The following is a 23019-nucleotide window of genomic DNA, read 5'->3' as shown; positions in this document are numbered from 1 at the left end:
AAAAATGATAATTCAGGCTAATAATAAATACACAATCTACACAAAATGCTTTCTTTATTTAAGCCTCATTTCACTTATTTGCAATGCTGGATTTTCAATTGACTTTCTACTGAATCTATACAGTAATAGTATTCTGCTGGATACAGGATTGGATGCAGTGAGTATATTAAGCACACTAAACACATGCCAGTTGGGTTAATGACATTCTCTGCTTGTGACCGTGAACACAGTAGATGCCAGACCTAGCATAAATCAGCCATTAGTGTCACTAACCTATCATGGACAGGTAGGTTTGAGGGGAACTGGCATCCCCACTCTGCACCAGCTGCTCACCCCAGCTTAATATCCCTGAGCATCTCCCAGACAGAGCTGCTCTCTATGATGTGGGCCCTGGCCAGAGACATCCGATCCCGCACACTGTCAACATGGGGCTTACTGGTGGCCTGGAAGATGAGATCAGCCATAATGCACTTTCATTATCACAGGGGGAAAACATGATGAACTTTCAACTTTAGCTGGCTGGCAAAAATCTGGCACATTGACAGAAATGTTTATTAATGTGCCTTGTCCCTGTTAAACCTAGCAAAGAAAAGTAGCCTGACTTTGTATCAACTTTATCGTTATAAACAATATTTGTATCAACTAATGTCAAGTATCTTTATTTTAGTTTTTCAGTATTATTATTACTTATCATCCATGTCAATATAATGTGTGAGGACTTAGGGGTGTCTTCTTTCATCCTTACTTTGGCTATAGTCAGCATCCCCTTGACTATCTCTGTGTTGTTACGTACAGGTAGAACTCTGAGATTGCTGCCAAGGAATCTGCAATAGACCACAGGATCCCTCAGTTACACACAATGAAAGCACAGCACTAACACATCAATGTGACCGGAAATATTGTTCCATTATTAAAAACTACTACAGTCATTTGAATGTATTTGGGTCAGTACAGTAGGATCATCATTTAGATTGGGAGTGATCATTACTGTGAAACTACACTAGTCCACATTGGCCTATAATGTACAACATTTGCACATGTTAGAATCGTTCCAGACAGGAATAAAATGATTGTCTGCTTTAAAGTATAATACAAATAACTATACCTGTGCTGTATCAGTGACATGATGTCCAGTTCCTTCTTCCCATAAAAAGGGGCTTGCAGGAGAAGGAAACTATTGCGGTGAACCGTCACAAACTTCTTGATCTTGTCAAACAGTCCTGCTTCCTCAAGGTTCTCTGGTAGTTCTTGTGGGTTTATTATGAGGAATGCAATACCTGGACAGCCCACATATACATTCATTTATAACACTACTTTGGTTTTGCCAATAGGCCTTGGGTTTATGTGCTTTATTTGCTAGATTATGAGGGAGCCAATGGACTATCACAAAATATCTAGCTAATAACAGATGGAAGTCTTCTGCAGCCTTTTAATAGGAGCAAAATCCTGCAGTTTTTGAAGTTATGACCACATTAGCTGAAAGGTATCTGATGTCATGACAGGCCCAGGGGTCAGTGTGTGTATGGCAGAAAACCCCCTTACAGCAGGTGGTAGGTGACACTGTGAAATGGTCTTCTTGGCATTGGAAATTGTATAGCCTAAAGACACCAATCTCTAGTATAGACATACCATACCTTTGAAGCATGAATCAAATAATGTCATGTCAAACTGATGATTACCTGACATTGGGAAAACAAAGGACCCCGAATTGACAGCGTCTGAGAATCGGATCCGATGGTGCTGTGCAAGAAGCGTCCTGGATGTGTCATGATTCTGTGCGTTTTAGATGGGTAATGTTTTAGATGGGTAATGTCATGATTAAATCTAATAAGCTGTAATAATCAAATTGACAATATTGTGACTTCATATCAATATCGGGAAGAACTCAATTATACAACAGAAACTGTCAATTTCTGGCCAAGCTAGCTTGCTAGCAACTTTTTTGGCTAGCCATTTGTGGTGTTAAACGTTACCTGAAGTGATGTGCTGACTATAATTGTTGTTTTCCATTGAGTTGTCCTGTCATTACCGTTGGTCGTCATTATAGGTGGTGGTATGTAGCTAACTGTATTCAACCAAGATAAGATAGGGAGCGAAGTTGGATAACAAAACAAGTCTGTTTTGCCCGAATGAACTGTTAATGATTGACTGGAATCGAGCGAGATGAAGGAGGCATGCGAAGGAGGCGTGAGCAATGACGTCACTGGATCCCAAAAGGTGACGCTATTTAATTCATTTCACGTAGAGTAACAAATCCTCAAATATTCCTTTTGAAGTGTATCTCTAATTTTAACCCGACATGTACAATACAAATCTATATAATTTCACAAATTATCTTTATTTAATTTTTATGATCTACTATTGTATTTTAACTATCACAAAAAGAAGAAGAAATGAAACCATTGTATTTAGAACCAAACATTTTTATTTTCATATACACAACAATGAATGTAAAGCCAACAGACCAACATGTTCTCTAGTTTCTGTGAAACTCCACTGTCTAACCATCATCATGAGTAGAGAGCCATGAGAAATACATTTGCTTTTTTTTTTTTATGTTCTTCTTTCTAAAGGTTGCAAACACCAAGTAAACAGTTAAACATACAAAAATGTCTGCATGCACAACAGCTTATTTGTGTCTAAACTCTCAGTCCATTAAGTATTAAGGATATAACTGAAGGTGATGAAGGGGCAGTGCTTGACTTGGGCAGGAGCTCACTGGAGCTGAGTTCCGGCACCTAAAATGTTATACTGCTTGAGCTCCTGTTCCTCTTATCGAAAATTTGCTCAAAAGTCTTGTGGAGCTCCTGCACCTAAATATAAACAGTACCGGCACCCAAAGTGAGTACTGGAACCTATTTCAGTCCAAGTCAAGCACTGTGAAGGGGACTGAATGCAAACAAACAAGCTCAGCTTGAGAGTCCATAAAAAGCAGCATAAAAAGCATGAGACAGTCAACCAATAAATACAGGAGGACTCAAACATCATGAAATCAAGGTATAAGACAGAATAATTGTGGTACTGTAGTTGTCAGTGAACCAAAGACATGTTGTAGAAGTCCAGAGAGAAAGTGTACCAGGTCCCTGATAGATAGTACTGTTGTAGTGTCTGTCTCAGAAGAAGTGTAGTATAGTTGATCAATCCAGAGAGAAGGTTGATCAATCCAGAGAGAAGTTAACATAGTGTCTCCTTAGTCCTTAAACCTGTCAATCAAGTGATATGTTTATAACTCCAAGATGATTAGTCTTAATTCTGTGTCAGTGATACGTTTCTAGCTCCACGATGGTCCACTCCCCCTGCGGAGAGGCAGCATCCTCAGGCGAGAAGCTGGTCACAGTGATGCTGGTTGTGGAGTCCTCCAGGGGTGATATGAGCTCTGCCCAGCGTTTAAATGTCTCCTTCTCGTGGGGCAGGAAGGTCTGCTGTGTGTCCAGGCAGTCCCGGGAGAGGGACAGGGTCTGCTTGATGAGATACTGGGCTAGGTTTAGGTCCTCAGGGACTGGGATTATGATGCCCAGACTGGACTCCTGGTCCGAGAGGAGTTGCTTCAGCATGCTCCAGTCACGCTCCGCAAACGTACTGCTCTCTTCATTGTAATCTTCATCGTTCTCCTCCTCCCCCTCCCGCCCCACTGTGCTCCTCCTGCTCCTGTTGTCAGAGGAGCTGGGGTACTCAAAGGCTTGTCTCACGTTCAGTCCGTAGATGGGAGAGAGGGCTTTGGAGGAGCGTCGGTCATGTGTACAGGTTGGGGTTGTTGTTTGATCCAATCTGTGACATTGTCCCTCAATGTCCCCTAAAAACAGTTGACAATACTGTACAATGACATAACGATTCATCTTTCCATAAGTCCATAGTCATTACACAGGCATTCTGCAGGTCACTTCTTTCCATTATTATCCCAACATTTAGATTACTAAAGTTTCACCCTTAATGCAACTGTGTCCTCTTAACAACCATTTAATAATCAAATGACAGGATGAGGCAATGACCTGTCCTCTATTCCACTAGGAGAGAGGGGGGAAACCCTCATTTCACCATTGCATTGGTACCTAGTTACAGACCAATGAATTATGATATGAAATTGATATAATTTAGAATTATATGAGTAGTCACTGACCTGGACTGTGGGTGACAGACAGGATGGACAGCTGCCTTAAAGGTCAAGCACAGAGGGATGTAGTTGTCTGGATGTGTCTCTTTTATCCACCAGTAAAAATGACAGTAAGCCATGCATTGCATTGCATTGCCAGCGCTGGTTAGTTAACTCTGCATAACTCAGTTTGCTCAGGCACCAGTGATATGTTTGAAGAAATAAACCGTGCAGGTATCTTTAACTAATGAATAGAACTATTGCATTGTACAGATATGATTATAATACTTTCAGAAAAACCTAAATCCAGGCAGAAATGATTTACTTTGCAGCACAAAGGGAAGTACGTAGGTTAATCTGACATTTCCCATCTGGTTTTATGTACAGTTTCTTTCGTTCTCTTATTAACACTGCTTCAATATCACTGTAAATAAAAGGTCCATGCTGGTAATGGATGATACAGTTGACCACCTATTGCTGTTGACAGCAGAAACAAGATCAATATGTTTTGCACTGGGATAGACCCTAACTAGGATGCATCCCAAATGCCACCATATCCCCTATATAGTGCACAAAGTAGTGCACTATATGAGGAATAGGGTGCCATTTCAGACACGACCCCTGACTAAGTAATAACGCAAGGGTTTGCTGTATCATATGAGAGTGAAAAAAGAGAGACATGGAAGATAAAGATTGTTCTAGACACACCACATACAGAAGACTACCAGGCAGCACCACACAAAGTCTATTGAACCAAACCAGCATTACAGAATAAAGCGAGTAAAAACAGAATGAAGTAAAAACACAAACATATTGGGTGGAATAAATAAAAAGACACACAACAAATGGAATGTACTATTATCATGCAGATGTCTTTATAGATAAGCAGGCTGATGAGCAGATACAGGTTAGGAGGGTCTGACAATAAATAACAACAAAAAGAAAAACAAGCCGATCCTGGGTAGGTAAGGGTCCCTATAGGTAGGTAAAACAAAGATTGACATACACCTTTTTCAAAAGTAATCTGGTCGTACAGCTTAGTAGTGTGGTCCATTAGTACAATACAGATATTTTTGGATTTACCCTCCAAATCAACTGGCCACTTTGCATATTATTATGTAATTTGATTTGATAGTAAAAATCATATCTTGGTTGCACGTCTTTTGCATCGAACACAAATGATGGAGACATCAATCTCAATAAATAATATAATCAGCTGTGGCTTAAAAAAGGCCAGGAGCTGTTGGATTTCATGGCATTCACTAAAAGAAACAATGAAAAATCATTGAATATTAGCATTTTTATGTACATCAAAGTGCATTCGTACAACTAGGCCTATGTCAGTCCGCCACACCTTGTCAGAAGGCAGGTGGTTTCTAACCAACACATGGCGCAGTACTTTACACTAAGGTCGCATCCCAAATGGAACCCTATTCCTTACATAGTGCACTACTTTTGACCCTATGGTCAAAAGTAGTGCCCTATAAAAGGGAATAGGGTGCCATTTAGGACTCAACTTAATATTTTAGTATCAGTTTTCTCATTGAAATGAACATTGCTTTTTTTCTCCCTTTTCATAAGTAATCTTAGTAGTCAAGGTCAGAATGCCTCTGAAAAAAGGTAGTTCCGTTGTTATATGATGATTATAGCTAAGCTACTTCTGCACATTTCTTGATTGACCAATCTCCATTTTTTCAAGGATATTGGTGTTACCAATTCAAATCAAGGGACTGGTACACAAACCAATGTTTTGTGTATTTATAGCAAGCTTTCAGCTACAGTATATGGGCATATCAAAAAATGACCTCCTCATCCAATTTGAATTTGAACTAGTTAAGTAATCTGTATTATATCCATTTTGAGAGGAAGGGGATAAGTGTACGTGTCATAATGCAAATGAATAGTCTGAGCATCATGTTATATCAGACAGAGGAGATTGTATCTTGCAAAGGGTGAACTAATTAACTAACTATGCCTTGACTAATGGAGTTTGGCAGGGTGGGGAGAATGGGTGAGGGGTTTGGCAAGGGGTTTGGCAAGGGGTTTAAATTGGGTGGGTTCCTAGATGTAGATTATTATACATTACCTGCTGGGGATTGTGGGATAGCTGCATGTGCAGGAGAGCCCCCTTTCTGCTGAGGGTAATTTAAGTCTGTATGTAAGTCTGATCTCTTGCTGTCTACAGGCACAGGTATAGATGCTTGGCTAGGCTTGGTTGAGGGGTTCTTGCGTGGTGATCCTCCATTGCTGTACTGTTCAGCAGGCCGGAGGTCTAGGTGGCAGGGTCTCTCCCGCTCCTGGGGAGGCAGGTCAGTGGGGTCATGGTCCAGAGGAGGGCAACCAGGGGAGGGCTCTACTCCCTCCACCTTGGTGGGGTTATGGTCATCTACAAGAGGATCCTGGATCTCAGTGAGGAAAACGATGGGTTTGTTGGGTTTGTTGTTGTTGGACTCGTGCTTGTTGCCTTGTTCCTGCTGCTGCTGAGGTGTGCTTTTGGGAAGGTCCGATGCCAGGTGACCCCCAGAGTGAGAGATGGAGTTTGGGGCTGACTGAGGGGCCGGAGGACGGTCGCTCCCGAAGACGTCGCAGGGCGTGAGTGGGTCATCAGGCTGTTGCTGGGGCGGAGTCTGCACCGCGCACTCCTCTGATCCCAGCTCCTCACACTCGTCAACAGAGATCAGAACAGAGCGGCGGAAGTTAGAGGCTGATTGGTAGTCCATTTGCTGCTGTTGTTCGTTGTCTTGGTCAGGGTCAGCTCCGTCCTCGAAGGCCAGGTTCACAATGCCCTGGAACTGAGAGGAGGGGTCAGCAGGAGGCGGAGGGGCCTGGTGAACAGGAAGAACCTCCACCTCTGACCTCTCATCCTCTTCCTCCTCCTCTTCAGACTCCTCGGACTCCTCAGAGGAGAAGAGCTGGCTATCGGGGACCTGCTTCACCGTAATATTGGCCTCCACCTCCTCCTCAACAGGGACCTCGTCTCTGTCCCTGCTCAGCCAGGAGCGCGGCCGTCGCCTCACCCCTTCCTCCTCGCTGGTGGTCTCTACCTCGCGCCCCTTCAGCCTCACCTCGACCCGCAGCCCGCCATCCAGCATCTTCAGCTCCTCAGGCGTACTTGTGTCACTACTACTGCGGCCCAGGAAGTCATGGCAACGCATGGTGCCGCCCCCCTTGGATTCGCCGCGATCGTTGGAGCAGCAGTCGTCCACATCATCCTGGGAGCCCCCGGCATCGTAGTCCTCAGAGCGAGGCTTGATGTCGTCTGATGAGGTGGTGGCGCTACCGGATTCTGACTCGGGGCTGACCTGGTGGTGCAGGCTGCTCCACGAGTCCTCCAGAGGGCTGCCTGGGGTTGGGGTGTCCAGCGGAAGGTCTGTGGCTGAGCCAGGAGTGTGTTTACCTGTGTATGTCCCCTCTGTGTGCTTAGCAGGCTCTCTGTTTACGAGGTCATTCCCTTGAGAGATGTGGTTGGTTGCTGGTGGCTGACTGGACAGAGCCCTGACTCCTCCTGTGCAGTTAGGTTTACCTGGTTGTTTGGCAGACTTCTGAGGACTTTGCGTAGGGCTGGCGTTCAGGGGTAAGGAGAGGGAGTCCTCTCCTCCACTGTGGCCCTTGGGGCCTGGTGGTAGTGGGCTGTTATGAGCTGGACTCTGCTCTGTGGATGTTGCTGCTGGCTCTGAGGCCTTCTCTCTGGGATCTGAATGGGAGGGGACCCTCTCTGCTCCAGCACCAGTGTCATTAGCCTGCTGGGTGTCTGCAGAGGTTTTACCATTAGATCCCTCTTTCTCTTTAGCTGCAGGCTTTTTGGATGAAACGACAGAGGTGGAAGAGTTTTTAACTGGCCCAACTGACTTGGGTGAGGCTTTCTCTGTAGGAGATTCAGAGGTACCCTTCTGCTTTGGTCCAGGTTTGGCCGTTGCTAGTGGAGGCTGTTTGGAAGGAGAGGAGCTGGAGATGGCCTTTGCTGGTTTAGAAGTAGATTTGGCTGTGGCTGGGGTAGCTGGGGTGTTTTTTGTGGTCTTCCTGGCTGTTTTGTCTGCTGAGACTGTGGAGCTATCCTTATCCTCCTGTTTCCTGGGAGACGCAGGCTTTCTGGCACTCAGGGAGGACCCAGATCTAGAGACTGCATGTGACGAGAAACAAGAAAAAGGGACGAATATTTCAATACTTTGGCCCACAGTGAGATGATGTTAGGATTTGTATTGGAAAAAACACACACGCACGCACGCATGGACGCACGTCCACACACACACGCGCGCGCGCACACGGTTCTGCCTCTCACCATGGTTCTCAGCTGAGCCTGTTGGTGGGCTCATCCCCTTCGTGTCTGCTCTGGCTCCTGTTCCTACAGTTGTTGTTCTTCCTGTAGCGGGGAGCTTGGCTTTATTGGCCTCTCTGGTGCTGGGCTTATTGGTAGGGCTGATCAGGGAGATGAAAAAAACAATCAAATCAAAAGAACACAGCACCGGAGAGCAGAAAATGAAGCCTGACTCACAAAATGAAAGCCATTTTTAATTTCTTTAAAAAAATGTTTAATTTAGGACAATAACAACAATCAATAAATAATGGATACAAAATCACAGGGTCTGATAACACTAAGGGATGAAAGCTCATAAATCTCAAAAGACCTTGGCATTAACAAGTACTGTAATGTATCATTTCACCCATCTCTGTATGGATTAGCAATTACCACTATATAACAGTGGGGGGCAGCAGAGTTGTTTCTACCATTTCTCAGGGATGGTCTTCTATCTAAATTGGATGTTCTGATTTCGGGTGCAATGCTGCTTACCTGTTGGTCTTTGCTGTGTCTATTTTCTGGGGGGGTTTGGTCAGTGGAGATTTGGTCAGAACTTTAGCCTGGGTTTTTGTCTTAACATCTAAAACACAGAGGATCGTTATAGTGTGTTTAACCAAACACTGATATTCATTGTTGGAAACTGTCTAATTTCTGAAAATGAAAACTGCTCACTTAGAATGAGGGATTAAGAGGCAGAATATTATTAATTTATACAGCGTATTGGGAATGAATAGAGCCACAATAAACAGACAGTTTCGAGGGGAGAAATGCTAACTGAACTCATGAAATCCTCAAACAAAGTACACAGATGATTCCATTATAGGGAGAGCTAACAGGGATGTGAGAGCTAGAGGCTAGGAACTGATAATAGTACTGCACATCAGAACCAAATACTGCACATCAGAACCAAATACTGCACAATCAGGGCCAATAACATAGAGCTGGAGTATAGATGGGATGACTGGGCTGGTTAGAGAGAGAGAGGGAGAGAGGGAGAGCATATGGCACTCTGAGTCTCTCCCTTTCTCTGTTGCATGAAAAGGAGGGACAGGCCGGCTGAGGCCCTGTACTCTGATCTGCACCTGATCGAGTCCTTTTTGCACACATACACCCACATACACACTCACACAAAAACACAAACACAAGCTCACACACACACACACACACACACACACACACACACACACACACACACACACACACAAACACTCACACTCACACAAAAACACAAACACAAAACACAAGCACACACACACACAAAAACACAAACACAAGCTCACACACACACACGCACACACACACAAAACACAAGCTCACACACACACACACACACACACACATACACACAAAAACACAAAAACAAGCTCACACACACACACTCACACAAAAACACAAACACAAACACAAGCACACACACACACAAACACACACACAAAAACACAAACACAAGCTCACACACGCACACACACACACACACACACACACACACACAAAAACATAAGCTCACACACACACACACACACACACACACACACACATACACACACACACACAAAAACACAAGCTCACACACACACGCACACACTCAAAAACACAAACACAAGCTCACACACACACACACACACTACGCTGCTGTCCCATGCATTTAGACATTGAACAATGGTCACTTCCCATTTCTATACTGTTTAGACACACTGTGTATTTATATACTGTGTACTCGACATAGCTCACTGTAATATATCTATTGTTGTACATATCATTCATAGTATATCTTTGTGTACATTCATCCCATGCACATACGCACAGATATTTTTTTGGGATTATTGTTATAGTGTTATTTGGATTGTAATTTGGATTTGTTCCGATTTTTCTAGATTAAAATAAATATTTGAACTATTTTTTTTAACGTTCTACTGCAATGTTGAGGCAACTCAAGCTTTCGCTGCACCCGCTATAACATCTGCGTAACTGTGTATGCAACCAATACACTTTGATTTCATTCTCCAAACTAGCATACACCACGGGAGCTAGGACCAGACTGGGGGTTGAGAAACAATTGGTCACACCCCTGTGTGTGAGCTGTGTGGTTTTGACCTTCAGCTCTGCGGCTTTTCGGGTGTCTGTTGCCACACAGGCTGTGCTACCTGTATGGCTTTTTATTTCTGTGGTGCTACCGTTAAAATGATTAATACGTATGAAAGAAATAAGTGCTTTTTGATTCATCTTTATACACAGTACTACTGCAATGTGTTTCTACTTCAATGTATTCCCTCCTGTCTCCCTAGAACCCCTCTGGGATAAAGCATAACTTATGTAAATCACTATGCTACTTATTCTCCACAAAACCTGCTACCAATCATTTCTGCATCAAGCAAATTATTCAGATACTCTAACTTCCTGCCATAAAATCGAATTCATGTCATCATAACAATGAGTGAATTAACCCAGCGGCAAAACTGGTTAGAATGACGTCATTACAGCGTCATTATCACAACGTTATTACAATGTAATTACAACATCCTTGCGTCTTTTCAACCATTTTTACGCTGCTGGGAGGCAACTTAATAACATTGGATGTTAGACCTGGGAAATACAGTTTCCCAGCTGGCAAAAATGAGTTGAACATCATTACAAAGTAATTATAATGTCTTTTCAACCAGTTTTGCCCACTGGGGAGCAAGTTAATTATGTTGGATGTTAGACCAGACCTGGCATGGTGGGGCAGTTGCGTGGGCTTCCGGAACTGTTGTCAGGGGAGGCACTGCCTGATGTGGAGGGGGTGGTAGTGGCGGGGTGGGCCATGCTGCTGTCTGCCCCCTGAAGAGAGTCACCCTTCCCTGCTGTACTCTTCTGCAGCTTCCCTGGCCTGGCCTGAGCTGTGGAGGTGGTGCCTGGGGGAGAGGTCTTGGGCCTGGCTCCAGGGTTAGGGTTAGCCTTCCTGTCCTGGTCCTTAGACCCCTTCCCCCCTGTTGGGGACCCCCTGGGTCCGTTAGCGGTGGTTACCTCCCTCCTAGCCCTCCCTGGGCCAGCCGTACCGTTGAGCACTGGTTTGGCTGATGCAGAAGTTGTAGTCTTGGCTTTAGCCGTGGTGCTCCGGTGGTCACCTGGCTGCTTGGTCTTGACGTTCTTTGCCCTTAATGGGTCAGTGTCTCCAGGCTTGGTAGCATTAGTCCCTGTCCCTGCGGTGGATGTGAGGCCTGGCGTCCCCAGCCCATCTGACTTCATGGTGGCTAATGATGCAGCCACAGTGCAACTTCCTGTTCCTGTGTTCCTGATTACCCAAATGGTCCTGTGGACAGGAGGGCTCTCACAAGCAGCTGCAGGACCTGAGGGGCATCTTACACCCCTCGGCTGCTAGAGAGAGAGAGAGAGAGAGAGAGAGAGAGAGAGGGGGGAGAGGTTTGAATGGAAAATATCAAATCACACAACATAATTTAGTATAATTGAGTAGTAGCATATGGACTTGATTTAACAACTAAAGACTGGGATGAAGGACGTTCGACCTAACCTGTAATTACCTGTAACTAACCTGTGATATAGAAACTGATTAGCACTGATTTTGCAGATAGCGGCTAAGAAGGTTTTTCATGATATGTTGGTTTACATACATTAGTTGAATCAATGCACTAATTGTAAGTTAATCGAGAGCGTCTGCTAAATTACTCAAATAAAATGTTAATTCAATAGGATTGAATAATACTGGTGAGGATGCCTGCATGTGACTGAGCTGCACTGTACACTCAGGTTTGTAAAACAAAAGCAACCCCGGCCGTCACCACATCCTTCCAGGTTCTGTCTGCCTTGTGTTACTGTTCATCAGTCTGATAAGACACAAGGTCTGTGTGTTTATCACTCTGAGGGGCTGAAAGGTAATTGCTTTCTGTGTCAATGATGAAACTACAGTCATCAGCAACAGAATCAGTGTGTGTGTGTGTGTGTGTGTGTGTGTGTTTGTGTCAAATCAAATTCAAATTGTATTTGTCACATGCACCGAATACAACAGGTGTAGACCTTACAGTGAAATGCTTACTTACAAGCCCTTAACCAACAATGCAGTTTTAAGAAAAATAAGTGTTAAGTAAAAAATGTATAACTAAAAAATAAAAAAATAAAAAATGAAACAGCAGCAGTGTGTGTGTGTGTGTGTGTGTGTGTGTGTGTGTGTGTGTGTGTGTGTGTGTGTGTGTGTGTGTGAGGCCCGCTCTAGTGTTTCCACCATTCACATCCCTGTGTCAGTGTGTAGTAATTACAGGCTTTTAAAAGTCAGCCTCCTAAATCATAATTACACCGTTACATTTACATTTGAGTCATTGAGCACTTAGTATAATCAGTGTATGCAACTAAATAGGCATCATAGCCACATATCCTAATATCATTACACAGGTTTCTCTGTGTTATAGATGGGAACATGTCACCCAACTAAGTTCTAACAATACAAGAGAGTAATTAAACAATAGCTAGTAAATTAAAGAATAAATACGCTTTTATCATGCATTACCTGTGAGCTGGTGAATACAGGCTTTTCCCCAAGTCTTCTACTGCCTCCTTTATCAAGAGCAGCTATAGGAGAGACAAACACATAATTAAATTTAAAACAACACATTTAAAACATGGTTAAATTACCATCACATTCAAAAACCTTCAAGGCACAGTACTCATACAAAAAACAGGTAGCCACAAACATCTTTCGAGACGCATTGACCTGGTTCTGTCTTGCATTCTCAACAAAAGGAGCATTCAGTTTGATGATGGGTATTTTCCATGTGAACTGTACCAACATGTCCCTGAAATATCAAATCCATGACGTGTCCATTGAAGAGACCGATACTGCAACGAGGCTATTCTACCTAAGGCTTCCTGATTTTAATTTAAATGAGATACAGAAGGTGAAACAATGCGTAAAATCCTGATGTGGAGAGGCTTTCATTTAAACAATGAAACGTCAGTCAATTGTGACTGCCAAGCAAGAAAAGACTTCACAGCACATCCTTCCATTTCCCCAGAGATGCACCAAATCAAGACCAAACCGTTGCACCGGAATGTAGTCAAGTGTGTGTGTCTGTGTTGGGTGTGTATGATGTGGCGTGTGTGACTACATTACTGCATGCAACTATGTATATTAATTCTATGTGCCTTGTCGTGTGTATGTGCATGCGTACGTGTGAGCTATGTTAGTGACGGGGAGATTTCAACAGTATGGAATGTCAGTGGAATTTTAAAACCAAGTTCAATAAATAATTAATGCCATGCATTTCAATGGATCACAAAGCTAAACAGTCAAAACAAATCAGTACATTATTTGTTTCTCAGAGAATGCATATAATTATGTGTAAAATCCACAAAGAGAGAGGAATTCAACCCTCCACCCCGCCCCTTTATTACAATACAGAATAGAACATGTTGAGTCTGGTGTAGTATTTGCATGTTAGCCTAATCGCTAGCTACAAATTGGCTGAAAATGGGGTGACAGACTGACTGACCCTCCTCCTCGCCCAAACAACAGATGGATCTCCAGTTCGTGTATGTTTGTGCTCTGTTTTGTTCTGCAACTGTGCTGAAAGCAGCCATTAAATGTCTGATGTTACCCAGAGGCAGCAGCAGCAGTAACATATGCTTCAGGGGCTTTGGTTCCTTCCTCTCTAATCATGCAGAGACAGAGCCTGTGCTTCATCACTGTAGCCTGCTCCCAGATCTGTCTGTGCTGTCTCTTGCCATCTCCTATGGTCATTGTCATGCCAAGCAAGATCAAACATGTTGAACAGATCTGTAATATCCCATCTGAGCTTAGAGAAACAGAGCTTTGGCTGTCTTCTGCAGTGAGAGACAGATCAGATCACCTCCAAACTACAGCTAAAGCCCCATAGAATAAAGATGTCCTCCCTTCTCTTACCTGCCAGTATCCTCTCTCTGTGCTTGGAGGGCAGGGTCTCCCATCCCCGCGTATGGCGGACGGAGTAGAATGACTGGAGCAGGAAGGTCCACAGCCTAGCGTGCAGAGCACCAATCTCTCACCTAAACGGCTGGTTGAGAGAGGAGAGGAGATAGGGAGAGAGGAGGAGGAGGAGAGGGAGGGGGAAAGAGAGAGAGAGCACGAGCGAATCAGCAGCTGCTTAAAAGGACCCATCACCATGGTAACCACCCCTCCTCCTCCCTCTTCCCCTCTCTCACTCTCCCTCTCTCTCTCTCTCTCTCTCTCTCTCCCTCTCTCTCTCCCTCTCTCTTGCAGAATCCACTTGAGCTCCCTTGAGCTAAATGGATGATGTCATCAGCTGAGGCTGCTCCCGCCTCCTCCACATCGCCTCAATGTTTATAAAAAAAACAGAGCTGGAGGGTGGGGAGAAGCTCCCTTTCATACACAAACCCTCCCTCCTGTCCTCACTCTCTCCCTTCCTCTCCCACACTCTGGATCTCACCCCATCTGACTACTGGCCACAAGTAACACAGAGGCAGATTAGAGAAGGCCACTCCCATGCCTCATCATGCTTTCTCTCTCTCGCTCTCTCTCTCTCTCTCTCTCTCTCTCTCTCTCTCTCTCTCTCTCTCTCTCGCTCTCTCTCTCTCTAATCCATCCTGCCATGTTCCCTGTAGGGACGTGTGACTTAACCCAGACAGCCTAACCCTGCCTGCAGCCCATACAGCTCTAACCAAACCAGGATGTCTGCAGCCTGCAGCCTTCAGATGTGTCACACTCCCCTGGGAGTAATTATATAGGCATAATGGGGCTCTGGAACTACACTACATGACCAAAAGTATGTGGACACCTGCTCGTCGAACATCTCATTCCAAAATCATGGGCATTAATATGGAGTTTGTCCCCCCTTTGCTGCTATAACAGCCTCCACTCTTCTGGGAAGGCTTTCCACTAGATGTTGGAACATTGCTGTGGGGACTTGCTTCCATTCAGCCACAAGAGCATTAGTGAGGTCGAGCACTGATGTTGGGCGATTACACCTGGCTCGCAGTCGTCGTTCCAATTCATCCCAAAGGTGTTCGATGGGGTTGAGGTCAGGGCTCTGTGAAGGCCAGTCAAGTTCTCCCACACCAATCTCGACAATCAATTTCTGTATGTCCCTTGCTTTGTGCACGGGGGCATTGTCATGCTGAAACTGTAAAAGGCCTTCCCCAAACTGTTGCCACAAAGTTGGAAGCACAGAATCGTCTAGAATGTCATTGTGTGCTGTAGCGTTAAGATTTCCCTTCAAATCAAATCAAATCAAATTGTATTTGTCACATACACGTGTTTAACAGATGTTATAGTGGGTGTAGCGAAATGTTTGTGCTTCTAGCTCCGACAGTAGTAATATCTAACAATTTCACAACATATACCCAATACACACAAAAAAGTAAGGAATGGGATTTAAGAATATATACATACAGTGGGGAGAACAAGTATTTGATACACTGCCGATTCTGCAGGTTTTCCTACTTACAAAGCATGTAGAGGTCTGTAATTTTTATCATAGGTACACTTCAACTGTGAGAGACGGAATCTAAAAAAAAATCCAGAAAATCACATTGTATGATTTTTAAGTAATTAATTTGCATTTTATTGCATGACATAAGTATTTGATACATCAGAAAAGCAGAACTTAATATTTGGTACAGAAACCTTTGTTTGCAATTACAGAGATCATACGTTTCCTGTAGGTCTTGACCAGGTTTGCACACACTGCAGCAGGGATTTTGGCCCACTCCTCCATACAGACCTTCTCCAGATCCTTCAGGTTTCGGGGCTGTTGCTGGGCATTACGGACTTTCAGCTCCCTCTAAAGATTTTCTATTGGGTTCAGGTCTGGAGACTGGCTAGGCCACTCCAGGACCTTGAGATGCTTCTTACGGAGCCACTCCTTAGTTGCCCTGGCTGTGTGATTCGGGTCGTTGTCATGCTGGAAGACCCAGCCAAGACCCATCTTCAATGCTCTTACTGAGGGAAGGAGGTTGTTGGCCAAGATCTCGCGATACATGGCCCCATCCATCCTCCCCTCAATACGGTGCAGTCGTCCTGTCCCCTTTGCAGAAAAGCATCCCCAAAGAATGATGTTTCCACCTCCATGCTTCACGGTTGGGATGGTGTTCTTGGGGTTGTACTCATCCTTCTTCTTCCTCCAAACACGGCGAGTGGAGTTTAGACCAAAAAGCTATATTTTTGTCTCATCAGACCACATGACCTTCTCCCATTCCTCCTCTGGATCATCCAGATGGTCATTGGCAAACTTCAGATGGGCCTGGACATGCGCTGGCTTGAGCAGGGGGACCTTGCGTGCGCTGCAGGATTTTAATCCATGATGGCGTAGTGTGTTTCTAATGGTTTTCTTTGAGACTGTGGTCCCAGCTCTCTTCAGGTCATTGACCAGGTCCTGCCGTGTAGTTCTGGGATGATCCCTCACCTTCCTCATGATCACTGATGCCCCATGAGGTGAGATCTTGCATGGAGCCCCAGACCGAGGGTGATTGACCGTCATCTTGAACTTCTTCCATTTTCTAATAATTGCGCCAACAGTTGTTGCCTTCTCACCAAGCTGCTTGCCTATTGTCCTGTAGCCCATCCCAGCCTTGTGCAGGTCTACAAATGTATCACTGATGTCCTTACACAGCTCTCTGGTCTTGGCCATTGTGGAGAGGTTGGAGTATGTTTGATTGAGTGTGTGGACAGGTGTCTTTTATACAGGTAACAAGTTCAAACAGGTGCAGTTAATACAGGTAATGAGTGGAGAACAGGAGGGCTTCTTAAAGAAAAACTAACAGGTCTGTGAGAGCCGGAATTCTTACTGGTTAGTAGGTGATCAAATACTTATGTCATGCAATAAAATGCAAATTCATTATTTAAAAATCATACAATGTGATTTTCTGGATTTTGTTTTAGATTCCGTCTCTCACAGTTGAAGTGTACCTATGATAAAAATTACAGACCTCTACATGCTTTGTAAGTAGGAAAACCTGCAAAATCGGCAGTGTATCAAATACTTGTTCTCCCCACTGTATATGGACAAGCAATGACAGAGCGGCATGGGCTAAGATACAGAATAATATTATAGAATAGAATGCAGTATATACATATGAGATGAGTAGTGCAAGATATGTAAACATTATTAAGGTGACTAGTGTTCCATTTCTTAAAGTGGCCAGTGATTTCAATAGGCAGCAGCCTCTAATGTGCTAGCGATGGCTATTTAACAGTCTGATGGCCTTGAGATAGAAGCTGTTTTTCATTATCTCGGTCCCAGCTTTGATGCACCTGTACTGACCTCACCTTCTGGATGATAGCGGGGTGAACAGGCAGTGGCTCGGGTGGTTCATGTCCTTGATTATCTTTTTGGCCTTCCTGTGACATCGGGTGCTGTATGTGTCTTGGAGGGCGGGTAGTTTGCCCCCGGTAATGCGTTCGGCAGACCGCACCACCCTTTGTGGGCGGTGCAGTTGCCGTACCAGGCGGTGATACAGCCCAACAGGATGCTCTCAATTGTGCATCTGTAAATGTTTGTGAGGGTTTTAGGTGATAAGCCACATTTCTTCAGCCTCCTGAGGTTGAAGAGGCTCTGTTGCGCCTTCTTCACCACACTGTCTGCGTGGGTGGACCATTTCAGTTTGTCGGTGATGTGTACGCCAAGGAACTTGAAGCTTCCTACCTTCACCACCTGGGGGCGGCCCATCAGGAAGTCCAGGACCCAGTTGCACAGGGCGGGGTTCAGACTCAGGGCCTCGAGCTTAATGATGAGCTTGGAGGGTACTATGGTGTTGAATGCTGAGCTACAGTCAATGAACAGCATTCTTACATAGGTATTCCTCTTGTCCAGATGGGATAGGGCAGTGTGCAGTGTGATGGCAATTGCATCGTCTGTGGATCTATTGGGGCGGTAAGCAAATTGAAGTGGGTCTAGGGTGACAGGTAAAGTAGAGGTGATATGATCCTTGACTAGTCTCTCAAAGCACTTCATGATGACTGAGGTGAGTGCTACAGGGTGATAGTCATATAGTTCAGTTACCTTTGCTTTCTTGGGTACAGGAACAATGGTGGCCCTCTTGAAGCATGTGGGAACAGCAGATTGGGAAAGGGAGAGATTGAATATGTCCATGAACACACCAGCCAGCTGGTCTGCGCATGCTCTGAGGACGCGGCTAGGGATGCCGTCTGGGCCGGCAGCCTTGCGGGGGTTAACATGCTTAAATGTCTAAATCACGTCGGCCATGGAGAAGGAGAGGCCACAGTTCTTGGTAGTGGGCCTGGTCAGTGGCACTGTGTTATACTCAAAGCGGCCGAAGGTGTTTAGCTTGTCTGGAAGCGAGACGTCGGTGTCGGCGATGTGGCTGGTTTTCTTTTTGTAGTCCGTGGTTGTCTGTAGACCCTGCCACATACGTCTCGTGTCTGAGCCGTTGAATTGCAACTCCACTTTGTCTCTATATAGATGTTTTGCCAGTTTAATTGCCTTGCCGAGTGAGTAGCTACACTGTGTTGTATTCTATCATATTCCCAGTCACCTTGCCATGGTTGAATGCGGGGGTTCGCGCTTTCAGATTTGCGTGAATACTGCCATCTATCCACGGTTTCTGGTTAGGGTAGGTTTTAATAGTCACAGTGGGCACAACATCACCTATACAGTTCCTGATAAACTCAGTCACCGTTTCAGTGTATTCGTCTAAATTATTTTCGCAAGCTACCCGGAACATATCCCAGTCCACGTGATCAAAACAATCTTGAAGCGTGGATTCCGATTGGTCAGACCAGCGTTGAATAGTCCTTAGCACGGGTACTTCCTGTTTGAGTTTCTGCCTATAGGAAGGGAGAAGCAAAATGGAGTCGTGGTCAGATTTGCCAAAAGGAGGGCGGGGGAGGGCCTTATAACCATCCCGGAAGTTTGAATAGCAATGGTCTAGGATTTTAGCAGCGCGAGTACAACAGTCGATATGTTGATAGAACTTTGGCAGCCTAGTCCTCAAATTTGCTTTGTTAAAATCGCCGGCTACAGCAGCCTCAGGATATGTGGTTTCCAGTTTGCATAAGGTCCAGTGAAGTTCTTTGAGGGCCGTTGTGGTATCGGCTTGAGGGGGGATATACACGGCCGTGACTATAACCAAAGAAAATTATCTTGGGAGATAATACGGGTCGTCATTTGATTGTTAGATATTCTAGGTCGGGTGAACAGAAGGACTCGAGTAACACTGGAACTAAGGGGCCTAGCCCAAACCATGAAAAACAGCCCCAGACCATTATCCTCCTCCACCAAACTTTACAGTTGGCACTATGCATTGGGGCAGGTAGCGTTCTCCTGGCATCCGCCAAACCCAGATTCGTCCGTTGGATTGCCAGATGGTGAAGCGTGATTCATCACTCCAGAGAACGCAATTCCACTGCTCCATAGTCCAATGGAGGCGAGCTTTACACCACTCCAGCCGACGCTTGGCATTGCGCATGGTGATCTTAGGCTTGTGCGCGGCTGCTCGGCCATTGAAACCCATTTCATGAAGATCCAAACAAACATTTATTGTGCTGACGTTGCTTCCAGAGGCAGTTTGGAACTCGGCAGTGAGTGTTGCAACTGAGAACAGACGATTTTTACGCATTACGCGGTTCAGCACTCAGTGGTCTTGTTCTGTGAACTGGTGTGACCTACCACTTTGCGGCTGAGCTGTTGTTGCTCCTAGACGTTTCCACTTCACAATAACAGCAATTACAGTTGACCGGAGCAGCTCTAGCAGGGCAGAAATTTTACGAACTGACTTGTTGGAAAGGTGGCATCCTATGACGGTACCACATTGAAAGTCACTGAGCTCTTCAGTAAGGCCATTCTACTGCCAATGTTTATCTATGGAGATTGCATGGCTTTGTGCTCGATTTTATACACCTATCAGCAACGGGTGGCTGAAATAGCCGAATCCACTAATCTGAAGGGGTGTCCACATACTTTTATATATATAGTGTATGAATCACTACCTTTTACCCAATGTGTGTGTGAGAGTTGGAAGAGAGAGGCAGAGAGCATAGCAGGCAGTGGGGGTCGGTGCCGTTTAAGATGAGGGAGGACAATCTTTTTTTTAATGACCATGGCCTTATTTCTATTACAGCATTTTGGATGACTGTCATTCATATTCCATTTACCCAGTTCAATGTAACATCGATAGATTTAGACTACTACATGATACTCAAATTTTCCCTATACCCATCATGAGGTTGCTACGACCTAGCCTATGAATGAAAGTTTACAACGTAGGTGCGCACAGGTTGAGAGAAATGTTGAGTTGACAGACAGTGACACATGGACAGACAGTGACACATTCAATACCACCTTGCACACTCTTGCCTGCATCTATCTGATCTACTGTGTAATCATTAGTCCAAACAGTTGCAAACGAGAGTTTCTATTGGACAAATTCAGGTATGTTTTTTCCCGTTTTGTTCCGTTTGCTTCCGTTTAAGAAATGTTTTTCAACAGAATTGGCTAAATGAATACACCCCTGATCACACGTAAACACAGTTCACTTTCATAGCAGCCATATAGAAATAGCTCTTTGTATTCCTTTTCGCATCTACGCGCTCTCCTCCTCTCACCTTTTCCCTTCGCACAACACATCAGCTGTCTGTGACCAGGTGGAAAAAATGTCCAAGTCAAACCTTCATAACATAACCGCTAACTGCTACACACCAGCCTACATCGCTGTCACCATATTAGCTAAAGTAACGTCTTAGTCAACATAGCTAACAGAACTAGCTTGTTAGTAAACACGCTACAATCATGCAGTCAGTAAGCAGTTTAGCGGTTACACCGGCGGGCCCCGGTGGCAATAAATTACTAAAACCAAAAGCTTACATTGACTTGGAAGAGTTCCAGTGTTGCCAGCTAGCTAAGATAGCATCCCTCTGTTTGAGCCAGGTGTTTGAGTAGGCTAAACTAACTAGTTGCATTAGCTAGCTAAGTAAGTGAAAGTGAAAGTGGGAAAAAAAGACAAAATATTACTAGCTCTCTCTCTGTCTCTTTTGCTTCTCCTTCATTTTGGAATAAATTAATTTGTTAGAAACTGTTCAACTACTGTATTGTCTTTCTCTCTCTTTGAGTCAACTACTCACCACATTTTATGCACTGCAGCGCTAGCTAGCTGTAGCTTATGCTTTCAGTACCAGAGTCATTCTCTGATCCTTTGATTAGGTGGACAACATGTCAGTTCATGCTGCAAGAGCTCTGATAGGTTGGAGGACGTCCTCCGGAAGTTGTCATAATTACTGAGTAAGTCTATGGAAGGGGATGAGAACCATGAACCTCCTAGGTTTTGTATTGAAGTCAATGTACCCAGAGGAGGACGGAAGTTAGCTGTCCTCTGGCTACACCATGGTGCTACCCTACAGAGTGCTGTTGAGGCTACTGTAGACCTTCACTGCAAAACAGTGTGTTTTCATCAATTATTTGGTGAGGTGAATATATTTAGTACAGTTTTATCTAAAACGGATAACTTTTTTAATGTTTTACTATTTTTATTTGTATGAAATTCACTGAGGAGGATGGTCCTCCCCTTCCTCCTCTGAGGAGCCTCCACTGATAGCAGGGCATGTTTTAAGGTTCACCCTTCACAGCTCTTTCTGTTTTCTGTGTCATTTCACCATTTATCGTATGAAATGGAACAAAGAAAACCCTTGTCATATCACACTTAGTAATTCATCAAGTAATAAAACAGGCAAAATGTGAATAACTGTATTGTTAAAAGGCCTTGCTTTTGGTATGGGGGACTGTGAGCAAGTTAATGTGAGATGGAGGGAGTTTTTTATCACCTCCTCTTCCCTCTGAACCTCCTCCTCCAGGGGTGTCTCTCCTTCCATGTCCTTCTCTCCAGCCAGGTGATCCACAGCGGTGAATAGGTCACAATAGTTGACCCCCATGACCCCGTCTCCTATGGCTGAACACAGCTTCTTCAACAGGGCCGGCTCCCCTGTCACACATGTACACCTGTATTCAAAAGCGTCACAGAGTACTGATCTAGGATAAGGTTCCCTTTCCATATATTATTTTTCATTATGGTCTATAGAAGGCTAAACTTATTCTATATCAGTACTCATACTCAGAGACTCTTTGTGAATACTGGCCAGAGGCAGAGGCTGAGAAACCCCCAGCTACAAACAACAAATATTACATAGTAGAACACTTTTTACACCGTACAGGTCATATCAAAACTTTAAAAACAGCTGCAACCAACAATTATTATCAATCAGTCAACAATAGTAGCGCACCCACCCGCAATTGTTAATAACCCATCCGCACCCGCCCGACTGTATGTGATAAAGTTCAAATCTGAGGCCCGCACCCAACCACAACCCGCAAATATAGAAAATGCGCTATAGGCTACAGTCAAAGACTGCAGAACGTTTTTTTCGCAGGGGGTGCAGGATTTTTTGTTGTTGCCTGATTTAGATATGTTTCTGTTTATAATTTCCGACATTTTGGTAGGCTATTTGTTAGTCAACTTATCTATAATTAGATACATGCAGCTTCTCTTTTGTCATTATATGTTGACCTAGAAGACTAAATAAACCCTTGCTCAACAAAATAATGTAATAGATCGATAGAATGAAGGCTTAATTCTAGTTGACATCTGTAAAGTTTTCTATGTCATCTTCTTTTGCGGAGCAAAGACGTTTAAGGACTGTGGA

General features: G+C 44.4%; 2 protein-coding genes across 2 annotated transcripts; both read right to left on the bottom strand.

The window, feature by feature from the left end:
- Window positions 1-37: 37 nt before the first annotated feature.
- Window positions 38-2134, bottom strand: cUnh1orf146 (chromosome Un C1orf146 homolog). Its single transcript, XM_084164113.1, has 5 exons — window positions 1974-2134; window positions 1680-1773; window positions 1106-1277; window positions 746-824; window positions 38-443 (listed from the first exon to the last, which is right to left on the bottom strand). Exons 1-5 carry the CDS (start codon window positions 2040-2042, stop codon window positions 330-332), a joined length of 528 nt encoding a protein of 175 aa, XP_084020239.1. The 5' UTR covers window positions 2043-2134; the 3' UTR covers window positions 38-329.
- Window positions 2135-3257: 1123 nt separating this feature from the next.
- Window positions 3258-11627, bottom strand: LOC311130462 (uncharacterized protein; the record flags this gene model as incomplete). Its single annotated transcript, XM_084163193.1, has 5 exons — window positions 11096-11627; window positions 8880-8967; window positions 8370-8506; window positions 6177-8210; window positions 3258-3793 (listed from the first exon to the last, which is right to left on the bottom strand). Exons 1-5 carry the CDS (start codon window positions 11610-11612, stop codon window positions 3258-3260), a joined length of 3312 nt encoding a protein of 1103 aa, XP_084019319.1. The 5' UTR covers window positions 11613-11627.
- Window positions 11628-23019: the final 11392 nt, after the last annotated feature.

Source organism: Coregonus lavaretus, assembly GCF_964263955.1.
Source record: "Coregonus lavaretus genome assembly, chromosome: 6".
Lineage (NCBI taxonomy): Eukaryota > Metazoa > Chordata > Actinopteri > Salmoniformes > Salmonidae > Coregonus > Coregonus lavaretus.
This window is presented reverse-complemented; position numbering and strand designations above follow the sequence as displayed.

Excerpts from the sequence above, each read along its gene's own strand:
- cUnh1orf146 (XM_084164113.1), bottom strand. The coding sequence starts at position 2,042 with ATGACGACCAACGGTAATGACAGGACAACTCAATGGAAAACAACAATT. Across the intron at positions 1,774-1,973 it reads TAGTCAGCACATCACTTCAG|AATCATGACACATCCAGGAC; the intron begins GTAACGTTTAAC and ends TAAAACGCACAG. Across the intron at positions 825-1,105 it reads ATGTCACTGATACAGCACAG|ATTCCTTGGCAGCAATCTCA; the intron begins GTATAGTTATTT and ends GGTCTATTGCAG.